The following is a 13,057-nucleotide window of genomic DNA, read 5'->3' as shown; positions in this document are numbered from 1 at the left end:
AAGATTTTTGTCTTAAAGTGATAACCACTGTTTTTTTCGTTGCCCAGCAGTAAGGGAGAAGTGTGTAGACAGTAGACAGTTGTTGCTTACTTATCTGAAGCGATGTGTTAACATTACCTGTAGTTATAAACAATAGCTAGCACTAGCTACAATTTAACATCCTAATCCAGTAGAAGATTTTGGTGACACGCAGCAAATGTCGTCGGGATCGGGACTCAAACCTGCGACACGCTGTCAGGCTCCTAGGTGCCTGGACCGCTAGGCCGGCCCGGGCCAGTGTTCAATATCCTGTGACATTGCGCTGTACCTCATACATACAGTCCAACGTCATACTGTCATGGCCATCAAAGGTTGCACTCCATTTTTGCAAAAAATATATGTTTTTCTTTTTTTAGAACACTTTACTGGGGTCTTTATGTGTGTAATATGTGGTTTTAGATATTTTACATTTTAGCAGTGTACATGTCATGTACACTGGGCTCACTTCCTTCCTGGACTACAATTCCCATAATGCTTTGGTGCACTGCTCCTTGTGTAGGATGTAGTCCAGGAAGGCTTATTATTGGCTGTGATTTTCTTCTTGATTCTTTAATGTGAGGCTCACAGAGTTTGTCTTAGTTGAAACGTTATTTTTCCAGATTTTCAACAGCTCAACTCAAAATTCATGACAGCTTGCTGCCATTCATTACTCTGAATTACTCTGAACAGTTTTTTGGGCGTATTGAGGGTGAGGAAGCCATTACTTTTCAGACGTTTGGCATCCCTGGCCACAGTTTGACACCTGGTGATTCATGCAGCTGAGCACAAGGAAGTTTCATTAACTGCCTGCCCCTTATCGTTAACTGTGCTTTCAGGGGGAGGAAACCTCAAAAACAACACAGATTCTTGGAATAACGTCAACCACTTAGATTGGTCCCCCCCCCCCCCCCCCCCCCCCCAAAAAAAAGAGAAGAAAAAAGAACACTATCAGGAGCTCACAGGAATCAAACCCCCCGCCCCACCACCGTCTATATTTCGGGTGTTTGCTACCATGCAGAGGTGACAATCTCACCTCCCTGCCCTAGATACCCCACGCCTGCATAGTGTGCGTACAGCTTCCCTTTTTTTCTCTGTCTTCCAAGCTGTTGCCTGTGGTTTGCCCTCACTCACTTGGCCCGCTGTGTCAACTGGTGGCTTCATGGGTGTGATTTTTGAGGTCTGAAATAAACTGTTTGTCTCCTATAGCTGCAGATGTCTTTGCTGAAGAAGGTAAACATCATGCAGGCAGTTTTCTGTTGAATATCGCTATGAGCTTCATCCCCAGGGCCTCTAGAGGAAATCAAGCACAAATGGCAAAAATATTGTGCCAGGCTTCCCCTGACAGCTGGAGCTGTAGTCTGAGGACATATTTATGTACAGCATAGGGCACTTTGTGATGTTACTGTGTGCGCAGTAATCCGCCTATACCATCTTTGATATTCTTTGTTTTCTTTGACCCATGTTATAGTGATAGTCTTTCCACTACAAGGCTTTGTACTAAAACCCGGTGTAGTTGCGCTATGCATGGACAGTTATTATGGTCTTTCTACAGTTATCTCAGGTATTTGTATATCCAATCCTCGGTCAGTTTCGACTGATTCATGTTCATGAGTATACTACATGATCCATCCAAGTATCCAACATGAACAAAACACTCAATAATCTGTTTATTGTCATATCGGCATTGTGACCATTTTGTCTATCCATCTGTCATTCAGTTCCATAGAAATTCTTTGTTTACATTGCCTTTTGAGAGACAAGTGAGACATAGACATTTAGTATGTTGTTTTTTTTGTTCATTTAAATAGAAAGAAGAAGGGAAGGTCCAAGGTCAACTGAACCGCACAGACTCAAGCCAGTACATCCGTGACCTGAAGGACCAGATAGGAGAACTCAAACATGAGGTGAGTCCTATAAAACCACTGTGTGCAATTTGATCTTATCAGGCACCAGTACTGTCATGGTACAGTACGCAAATTATTTGTGTTAGAATGTTTCACAATTTACTCATATTTTGGGTTTACTCTGAGGACGGTAGACTGTTGACTACGCCCATCAACTTCCTGCACGGAGTATGCAGCAGCAGCACACACGTCTCGCTAGTGCATTGTGCATTCAGTCACACAACCTAATACTATGTTTACGATGGTCGCTTTGACGTGCAATGCCCAGGTACTGTAGAACCGAATCATATTGGTATGTGTGTACACAGTATATAATTTCTGTCAGAATGTCAGAAAGTAATATCCAATACAAAGAGTGGTTGTGGTCCCAATATATGTAATCCAACATCATGGCATATCGCTTAATTGTTGTTATTGCTGCTACAATGTTGAAGAACCATAAACAAGAATTTTACTCTTGTGTACTAGGAATATGGGTGAAGTTGACCATATACATATTTCTGAAGTACAAACAAGTGTTACTACAGCTTTCTAAACTAACAAAGAAACTGGTCTTTCAGTACATCCATTATTCTCAAGGTGGGATGTCTTTATATTTGTAATTTTACCGCCTCCTGCTAAAGTAAGGCAACCATCTCAATAAAAGGTTTGTGGTTTGTGTGCGCAACACTAAATCATGTTGTGCCTCATATCAAGGCAGTGTGGTGCAGTCAGCCAGGATGTTAATTCCCCTTGGCTGGCTCAGGCCTGGTGAAGAAGGGCCTGCTATGTAGATTTAAGTGTTTGTGGTGAGAGGAGCGGAACGGTTGCAAAAGTTACCGTCCGCTACAAACACCCCACAACTTAAAGCTAAACCTGGTCCTGACCGAGTCAGTTGGCAGGAAATGGTGAGAGGATCCGAATGGTTGTAAAACAAATGACAGTCTGCTACAAACCCCCACAACTTAAAAGTTAAACCTGGTCCTGAGTCAGTTCAGTTAGCAGGAAATGGTCAGAGAATCTAAAAAGTAAGAAAGAAAAGAAAGTCAGCAAGAAATGAAGCAAAGAAACCAGCACTCAATCACAATCCAAGATACAGTATTACGTGTCCATTCTTTGTAATTAACATTTAGGAAGATGTAGGCAAATGTGATGTTCCAGTGTGTTTGTCTAAACTGGCCCTGTGAATGCGTTTCCTCCTACATGTCTGTCTTTGCATGGCAGGCTGATGCAGGTGAGTAGTAGCTTGACAGGGATGTACCTGTACTAGTTTGTATCCAGTGTTTCTACCCAGAACGTATTTTGAAATCTCTGACCTGTACAGGCCAGCCCAAGACCCAATCCAATTACAAATGGAAAAAGTAGCTTTAAGAACGATTTATACCTGGTTCCTCATGTCGCACATCAAAAATAGACTACCGGTATTTACTATTTTTATTATTTTATTTAATCTTTATTTAACCAGTAAAAACACATTGAGACAGTCTCTTTTTCAACGATTTTCAAGCTCACAACTTATCACAAGCTTATAAATCTTCTGTTTTCAGTGAACCATACGCAACCAAGTATAAATCAGGCTTTAAATGACCAAACGTGTTTCATCCCAATTTCTTTTTGGACTGATTTGCTGTCTGCATGTAACTACATTAGTGACACTCATCCACGCTCTTCTCTGACAGTGATACTCCATCATCACTGATCACTCAGCCCACATTTGACCACACAGTGGTATTTGTAGCAGTTTTGTGCATGTTTTGTCTCAGTAATTCTAATTCAGAAGTGCAGTTGATTTATCCCTCCCCCCCTCACCTTTTGACCTCCAGTTTAACCACATTCCACCTTTCGTCACTATCTTGGGCATGTCATCATCCTACAGTATATTAAAATTAGCTAATGGGAGGGCCGGATGGTGGATCTATGATCTTCTATTTTGGACAGTTTTTCTTTTCTTTTTTTGTTCAGCTATGTCCAAAATGGGGACACCTCTAATGACCCCTCCCCCTCTTCTTCACAGATTCGTTGCTTAAAAGGACAGAGGGGGGGCATGGCCAGCCAGCCCACCTTTGACAGCATTCACATCGTCAATCACTACGCGACGGACAACGAGTCGTACCACTCCTCGGATGACGACATCACCGCCCTCCAGGACCACCACCAGCGGAGGAGCGATGGTAACAGCAGCCGTATCAGACTGCACCCCAACCTGGGAGACACTGACAGTGAAGGAGAGGAGGACGGGGAGGCCCTGCGCCTCACTGTACCCTCCAATGGCAGCCACAAGTCCACCACGGTGTGACCACTGCTAGCTTACGGCCGGAGTCTGTCCCCAGGATACCACTCACACTGGGGGATGATGGGAGATGCTGATGGCTCACGGTAGCCGTTCTACGGGAGAATTCAAGGTCTTCTACAATGTCACAGTTTCGTAGCGGAATGCATTGCCATTTCATATCGCGAGAGTCACACATGGATTGTCTTTTTTCCGTTTATTTGCTTTTGGCGTCCATGATTTTTATTATTATTGTTATTATAATTATTATTCTCTGGGATGTTAGACACCTACAGTACCTGCTCACCACTGACTGCGTTACCATGGACTCCTGCAGAGAAGAATTTGATTTAGACTGTGCAACTAATCTGACTCCTGCAGCCAGATTACCATGGAGAGGGAAGGGAGGAGGGGTGACGGGCAAACACTGCAAGCCACACCAGGCCCTTCAGCTAGGTACAACGCAAAGAAAGAGACTGTGCAATAATGCTTTATGACACTTGATTCAATCACTTTTTTTAAAGTCGACATCCAAGAAGACAAACCTTTACTACTACCAGTAATCGGCCGTTGTGACACAGAAATAAATCATAAATACATGATTGGTTGTGTACCACACTATGTAGTTATGCATATTAGAGAGCCCATGCAGCATCAAAGGAACTGGTATCAAGCTACTGACTTGAGATGGTGGTGACGTTCGGCCTTAGCCAGTATCGCATGCCTTCTACCGCACTGGTGGAACATGAGGTCAAGTGAATTTTGCATCCATGTATATATGTAAATGTGTCTCGTTGTTTTTTCATTTCCATTTGAACTTGAAAATATGTATCTAAAGAATTATTATTGCATATGTAATGTGTAGAATGTATTATAAAAGTCAGATGAAAGGGACATTATAGTTTAATATGGTGCAGATTGTGCGTTTCTTTTTAAAGGCTGACGGCATCAGAGAATTATTTTCCCATTTAAAAAGTGGAACGGACGTAGGTTCCCTTCAAGTGAAGCTTTCAGCTTGCGGTTTAAAGAGTGTGATAGCCTACTAGTTGAAATGAACTTTCCATCCAGTTTACAGGGACTGATTTCTACATACTGTGGCTTTTATGAGATTTCTTAGTCTTACCTTAAAATATATATATAATAATTCTGTTTAAAGTCCGGTAAACAGAACATATCATCTCCACTGTTCAGTTGGAAACATGATCAAATCTGTCAAAGGTTTGGTGTGTTAAATTTGCATGGAAATGTGTGATGAATTGAACAGTGTTACCAAAGCAGGCACTGTACTGTGCTGTCAGCCACAAGCCAGCTCCACTCCATTTCATACGGGAGGACAGAGGTCCAGTAGAGCATCAATGTTTTACTCTGAATGACCTGAACACTAAGCCATTCTTGTAAGTGAAGATGGCGGTGGTACTCCACCACCGCTACATTGTCATCATCTTCATATAAGGATCCCCCACCAACACGCACCTAACCCTGCTGACAACCAATAAACTGTCGCTGTTTGAGAGAGAAACACTTTATAGCACTTTGAGTCTGCAGTGCAGTTTATGGACGCATGTTGCATACGTTAACACTATGACCACACATTTAGAATAAATAAAAACGCAAAACTAGAACATGATGTCATTGACCTGTCACCTGTGTGATGAGTTCACAATAAACCGTTTGATATACTTTTTACTTTGGTCTTGTCTTTTTGCGGTATTTTACCTATTCATGACCCAGGCTGAAATAATGAACTGTTTCAATGGCAGAAAGTGTGTCTGGGGAGTTAGTTAACACCCTCTTCCTCAACAAATTATTGTTATTCGGAATGTGTTCAGGAAGTGGCTTCTTGAGATGCACTATGAGAGACCCATGTGGTTATTATGTGGGGTGTTTAATCATAAATCGGCAATGGACTTCAGGCAGTTTTGAAGGATCAACGCAGGTTTATTTTAATAACAATAGGCTAAGTTTATTAAGCATTTTATATTTGAAGAAAAACTCAAAAGTTGTAATGCCATAGCCTACACTCTCGTTATTACATTGACTAGCATATTTGGTATTGTGGCATTTTGCTTAAATTGACTGCTTAGACCTGACTTTAGGCAAGGCTACATTATGGCTTGCATCAATTCTCATGAGACTAATGAGAAATGTATTCTGGGGTAGGTGGCTATAGGCTTTAGTTTTCATTAACTTATACTGTAATTAATAAGCTACTTCTATCACTTTATTTTGCTCGACGAGTCTGGATTTGCAATCAGATGTCCAGGTGTATCTAAAATAGCATTTAACAAGTCTAAAGCCTAATTGTATTAGCTAGCAAGATAGCATGTCTAGGTTTTTGAGGGGCGCACACCCGTCCTACTGTATGTCCAGCTTTTAGTGTGTGTTTTAACAGTGTAAACACAAACTTTGTTCTAACACAAACACTAAATGCCATTGATAATGAATGGCCATTTTTACATCATAGTGTAAACGCAAACATTAAGAGCTGGACATGATGTATGATAAGAGCGCCCCTCACTTCACACAGGTGTAATTTTTGAGGGGTGCTCCTTACAGCTTTTGTCTTCACACTCACTCTCAATATTTGCCATTGACAATGAAAGGAGAAATTAGGTCAAAATTCAGCCAAATATGATGTAAATTAAACATCAAAACATTAAACGCCATTGACAATGAATTAAGGGAAAATCATGTAGAGCAAACCAAATCACATACCAATCACATGTCGGTGGGAACACTTGGCCAATAAGGGACCACCATTGTTGATGATGTACGATGATGTACAATGATGATGATGAGCGCCCCTCACTTCACACGGGTGTGATTTTCTCAGTATAATTCCCTCGCGTAGGCTACAGCGGTCTTTCAGATTTTTTTTGTTATTATTCTTTTTAATGCTCGCAGTCAAAATTAAACTATACATGCAGGCCTATCGACAGCGGATTCGCCATGAATTAGGCCTATTTAATATAGCTAAATAGCCTACAATCAAACGAGATACAGGCCAGTCTTCTTTAATTTGAACATAAAGAAGTATTTGGGCTTGGGACATTTTAAAGGTGCACGTGAGTTTATTTATTTTGTATTTTTTAACAAAAAAGTAAAAACTCTTGTCCGATATTGCACGCTATAGCCTATAGGCTCGCTATATGGGCCTATGGCTATATTATTCATCATCCAAATTCACTTGTTTGTGTTGTAGCCTACTTGTAGTTCTCTCTTAAGTCTTAATTAAATACATTTTACATTGTTAGCCTATAAATTGTATTGTTAGCATATCCTCCAAATCGACTATGCAATGAGCTGCGTATGGCTAGGGAGACCCCTGTCTGAAGTCTGAACTATAGTAGAAACTACTGTATAGCCTACCAGGTCTATAATGATTAGGCTACAACTTAGGCCATATGATATAACATTATATTTTAACAACAATAAGAAGAACAAAATAGAAAGAAAGAAAATCACTTGCGGCATCTTAAACTATAATCTAAAAGGGAAGCTCAAAATACAACTTTGTACAATGTGGCTGATTCTCTGCATGTCATTAGTTTGAGTGTCATTCCTTAACCATGCAGCATGTTGACAGGATGCTGATGACAGTGGTGTGCACTGTGCAGGCTAATCAACACGGGACATATGGAGCTTTGATTTCCTGTCCTATAGGAGATAGGCCTATATATGCCTATATATTTCTTCTGATCATTTAAGCACTTCTGCATGCTGCTGCATCCGTATTCACACTTCGACGTAAAATAACTGCAAAAAACATTTATTTACATAAACCATTTACAAATAGGCTCTAAAAACTAAGACGAATTATCAGTGCCTAATGCGTCTAACTACATTGCACCCACAGGGCTCCCTATAGTGGCCCCTGTCTTGTGCATGCTGTGCTATTGTTCCGTGCGTAATGAGCCAAACCAGGTAGGCCTAATCAGCGTCCTGAGCGAATGGAAAACAGGTTGCCTCTGTTCGAGGCCTTCTCCTCCTCAACATAATACCACGTAGAAATTCGAAACGCTCGTGCGCACCGGCACCGAGAGTGTCTGTCACGGGCCGGCCATATAATGGTAGACCTATAGCCAGAGTCGCCTCGATTGATTCACAGAGCGCTATATAATAGGCCGGCAGGGCTTCTCATTCTGATATTTGTCCAGAATTATTGCATGAAAAATGCATTAATTCATAAGAGCAACAGCGCATCGTGTCTCTCGTGTGTCAGACTGATGGGCCCCGGCACCCTGCTGTTTGCCTAACACCCCTCCCTCACCCACCAAGATTGAGTAACGCATTGATAAAGTGGTGTAGCCTTCTCTTATCCTGATTGCCACGGGCTTCAAGTCCCATGCCATGGAGACATATAGCCCGGTGTGATTCTGAAGGGACCTGCGATTGTCCTGGGCTAAGGACCAATGGCCAGTTAGAGGCGGTGGTCTGCAGTGGAGAGACGCACACCCACACCACAGGCACCTGTCTGTGTCTGTCCCCAAACACCTGGCAGGCGAGAGACGCAGTGTGCGCATGCTCGGCTATCAGTTGAAAATCTCTTGTATCATTTTGACCACACGTCTTTAGTTCAAATCTTTGCAGGGTTGACAACAACACGCACACACACCAGCAGCCAGGTCAATCCGAGGGAATAGTACACTGATTGCTGCTGTATCACCATCACAGAACGAGGGGGCCAAGCGAATTAAGAAAAATGCCTCGTTCATTCTTGGTTAAGAGTAAAAAGGCACACAGTTACCACCAGCCGCGAACTTTGGAGGATGACTACAATCGACTGGATACCATCCTGGCTCAAATATGTTCAGGTAAGTGAATAGCCTAAAATGTGCACAATAAAATCATTAACTCCGAATGCGAGAAGGAACTAAATGGTTTTGTACACTTTCTGAGTTATCAACACTTTGATGTGGTGTATTTTTGCTTTGCATTAAGGTGTATTTTGCGGTCCATACAATTTGAAATGGCTTAAAATGTTATGAAATATGAATTGTTCGTTTAAATCTATGCGTCCAATCAATCATATAACTCATGCTCCTATAGAATATTTAACGATTGGGAATTTGAGACCTATAAAAATATTACGCACACTGTTATTATCCAACCAAACATGTTTTGAAGTATGTCAACAGTAGATTTTATTGAAACATTCATTGAAGCATCATGCCTAAAATAGCCTACATTTGTTTTTATTTATTTGAGGATATAGATATCACAAATTTACACGACAGTGTGGGGCTAATAATATTGTATGTAATATTGTTATGAATTTCTCATTGTTGTTTTTTTATCCATTCTTTAGACAGCGATAAGCTTCCAGAGGACAGTGATGTTTTGACGCTCGATGGCTACGCGCTGTCCCCCGACTCACACCTGGTCGACACGGGGGATTTCTCCTCCAAGTCCCCGTTGAGCTGTGGCAGCAGTGTGTGTGGTCGTTCCCCGGACTATGAGGACTTTTGGCGGCCTCCATCTCCCTCTGCATCCCCCGGTACAGTCATCTGCTATTCATCTGCTAAACGAACTTAATAGTTTATAACAAGAAATTGATAAATAACAAATGAGAAATCCCCGTAATATGATGTGTATAGGCCTATATATTCGTGTAAAATGTGTTGTTTTGTTTACATAGTTGATAGTCATATATGTGGTGGACTTTGAAACATTTGTGTATAATATTGTTTGCAGCAACAACAACAACAACAACAACAACCTGTCTATATTTTGTATTCCCCAAAACAGTTGATTCAGAGAAATCTCTGTCACCGTTGGCGGATGAGACGCAGCCCTTCACGGTTCCCTTCAGGCCTTACGCATGGAACCGTTACCCTCCTGGTCCGGACATGAGACATGCAGTCCAGCAGCACTCGTTCCATCACAGCGTGGATCTGGAGATGAGCCCTTCGTCCCTGCAGGCGTTCTATGGCGACAGGACCGGCGACCCCAGCAGCGCCTGCTTCGCGGATAGAGGGGCACTCGGAGACGAGCATTACAGCGATTACAGGCACCACGCCGCTAATCTGTTCGACAGAAGTCCCGTGCTGTTTACAGACAAACCCCACCATGACATCAAGGCGCAGTCCGAGCTGCTCTGCTCGCGGCTCATTCTCACCGGCGCCTACAAGTGCATCAAGTGCAGTAAGGTGAGGAAACAACTCAAAAGGACAAATCATATAGCCTATTATGTGAATTTAACATTGAGGCTACCCTTGGAGTTACACAAATATTTATGGATACATAAACACACACATGCATGTGATTTTTCTGTGTAAATTTAAGAAAGACAACTTTTTGTTAACAACTCAGTGTTTCAATAATATTTTCTCTGCAGGTGTTCTCTACGCCCCACGGACTGGAGGTTCACGTCCGCAGATCACACAGCGGGACGAGGCCGTTTGCGTGTGATATGTGCGGCAAAACGTTTGGCCACGCAGTCAGCCTCGAACAACATAAAGCAGTGCACTCACAGGTATAGGCCTATATGCATATTAAATAGAGGCGATGCATCACAATAAATGTAAATTTAGCCTTCAATAACCGACTTTAATTCACAATTAACGGGCCTCTCCAATTCAAATTTCAGGAAAGAAGTTTCGACTGCAAAATATGCGGCAAAACTTTTAAAAGGTCATCTACTCTGTCCACGCACCTCCTCATCCACTCGGACACGCGGCCTTACCCGTGCCAGTACTGTGGGAAGAGGTTTCATCAGAAATCAGACATGAAAAAACACACGTTCATCCACACAGGTGAGTTAATCAGCACCGGAATGCTAAAGGGAGAAAAGGATCATCCCTGGACGTTATTTATTAGGTGGACATATACACAACCTGTGCGTAATTGCACATTTCGCCATGTGCGTAATTGTCCATAAGATTTAGACTGTAGATGTATTTTTACATCTACGAGAGTCTAAATCTTATTCCTGAGAAGAAGTTGAATTAATTTCACGTTTTTTTCTGTGCAGGTGAGAAGCCTCATAAATGCCAGGTGTGCGGAAAAGCGTTCAGCCAGAGCTCCAATCTCATAACGCACAGTCGCAAACATACGGGCTTCAAACCTTTCGGCTGTGACCTCTGTGGCAAAGGATTTCAACGAAAGGTGGATTTGAGAAGACACAAGGAAACGCAGCATGGACTGAAATGAACTGCCCCAAATACAATTAAACTCTCGGCAACACTATTATAGATGCTATATGGACGCCACAGATAACCAGATTATAAACTGTATGGAATTCAAATGACCAGCCTGTTTTATACAAGGCTATAGGCTACCGCAAATTAGTTTGTTATGCTCATATGCTGATTGAGTAGCCTATAATGACATTTTGCTGTAGGCCGGGCTGAATATGGGTGGGTATATCCCTGCTAAACCCAAAATATTGACACACCATAACCGGATCGACAACATAACCATGCACCAAGAAAAAATCTGCGCCTCTCCAAAGAATGACATTTTGTTTTCAGTCGAGAAATGCTGGCAAAACAGTCTGCACAGGACTGTGTGATTTAATAAACATAAGGATATTTTCTGAAATGCTATTCTGAAATGCTTTTCTCTTTTGCACATTTTGGTCGTTACGCACATGCTGTCATTTACAAATGTATGATATTTAATGATGTAATGTAATTATATTTTATTTATTTATTTATGTATTATGCCTATACGTCCTGTGGTCGTTTGAATTGAAAATGCAATAAATGTTTTGAAGTAAATGTATAGATGTATAATTTCTTATCCCGATTAAGAAGAATCTCCAGACAATAAGAACCCTCACACAATGAGGCCTACTGAACCTTAAAAATGAAGCAGCTATATATAGCGAGTATAGTCAAAATAATTCAAAAACAAGATAACAGACACAGTAACACCTTTATTACACTTACTGTAAACTTCTCCATATAGGCTTTGGGCTATATTATAGGCGGCAGGCCTACTGTATATTTACAAACAACACAGCACGTGCATACACAACAGAAACTAAATAAAAAGTGAACACTGATGTGGATTTTAAAAACAGTGATTGTTACTGAAAGAAAAAGATAGCCCAAGAACAAAAAATAATACAAACCAGGACCATCCAATTAGTATTTGACTTATATTAAATAGACTATAGCCTATAGGCCTAAATGTAGGTTTATTTTTCGCTTTTTGTGGTTAATAATTTTCAAATAATTGATGAGTGGCCTCGGCTCTGAATTGATTTAAGTTGAGTCTCCGGCCATGGGAGTATATCCTACATATATGTAATAGCTCTTAAAGTAATTTTGCCTTTGGGCATTTTACTGGAAATCTACGAGGAGCAGACCACTGCAGGAGAAGTCAGGTGTCACGGGAAGACTCCTCATGGGTCTCAAGTGAGAGCAGGCTTCTATTATTCATCATTCACAGCCATGTGCTAAAGCCACGCATAAACGTTTCTTTATTAGGCTACATCACATAAAGCGCTATCTCTACTAATAACAAGGCTATAGCCTTGTTGTAACTGTCAGCCTGATGCCAGTATAGCCTACAGCGGTGTCGCCTGCCGAGTGCCGACAAGATAAGAAGTTATCTATAAGCATAAGCTCACGAGTCACGACGTGTCATCGCTTAATTGTCTGCAAACGACAGCCGTCGTGCGATGAAGTGGCCAGGCCTAATCTTAAAAGGGCAGGCAAATGACAAATCATTGCTCCGCAGGGTGTTTTCGCAACCCTTTCGCGTCTTGCAATGAAAGCCGTGTCGTGTGCTTCATATAGCCAGAGGCTTGGGGTGTTTGTTTTGACCATCATTTGTTTGAACCATAAACACAGCCTGGGAAGATTAACCGTTAACCAAATGTTGTTTTTAAAACTCGGCTTTGCTTTGAATTGGTTTATTTCGCCTATATAGAAATAGA

General features: G+C 41.6%; 2 protein-coding genes across 5 annotated transcripts in view; both read left to right on the top strand.

Moving 5' to 3' along the window:
• Positions 1-5,856, top strand: part of evi5b (ecotropic viral integration site 5b) — a 45,851-nt gene extending 39,995 nt beyond the window's left edge. For all 4 annotated transcript variants that reach the window (XM_083767390.1, XM_083767391.1, XM_083767388.1 and 1 more), the window contains 2 exons: positions 1,827-1,922; positions 3,916-5,856. In XM_083767390.1, the coding sequence (XP_083623516.1) occupies positions 1,827-1,922; positions 3,916-4,197 (378 nt within the window). In that variant the 3' untranslated portion in view covers positions 4,198-5,856. The remainder of the gene's footprint in view (positions 1-1,826; positions 1,923-3,915) is intronic.
• A 3,016-nt stretch (positions 5,857-8,872) lies between these two features.
• On the top strand, positions 8,873-11,322 carry gfi1ab (growth factor independent 1A transcription repressor b; the record flags this gene model as incomplete). Its single annotated transcript, XM_083767392.1, has 6 exons — positions 8,873-8,984; positions 9,479-9,667; positions 9,919-10,319; positions 10,508-10,645; positions 10,760-10,925; positions 11,144-11,322. 6 exons carry the CDS (start codon positions 8,873-8,875, stop codon positions 11,320-11,322), a joined length of 1,185 nt encoding a protein of 394 aa, XP_083623518.1.
• Between the last annotated feature and the right edge of the window lie 1,735 nt (positions 11,323-13,057).

The sequence above is a fragment of the Protomyctophum parallelum genome, assembly GCF_964188405.1.
Source record: "Protomyctophum parallelum genome assembly, chromosome: 6".
NCBI classification, from domain to species: domain Eukaryota; kingdom Metazoa; phylum Chordata; class Actinopteri; order Myctophiformes; family Myctophidae; genus Protomyctophum; species Protomyctophum parallelum.
The sequence above is the reverse complement of the archived record's forward strand: the minus strand, read 5'-3'. Positions and strand labels throughout refer to the sequence as shown.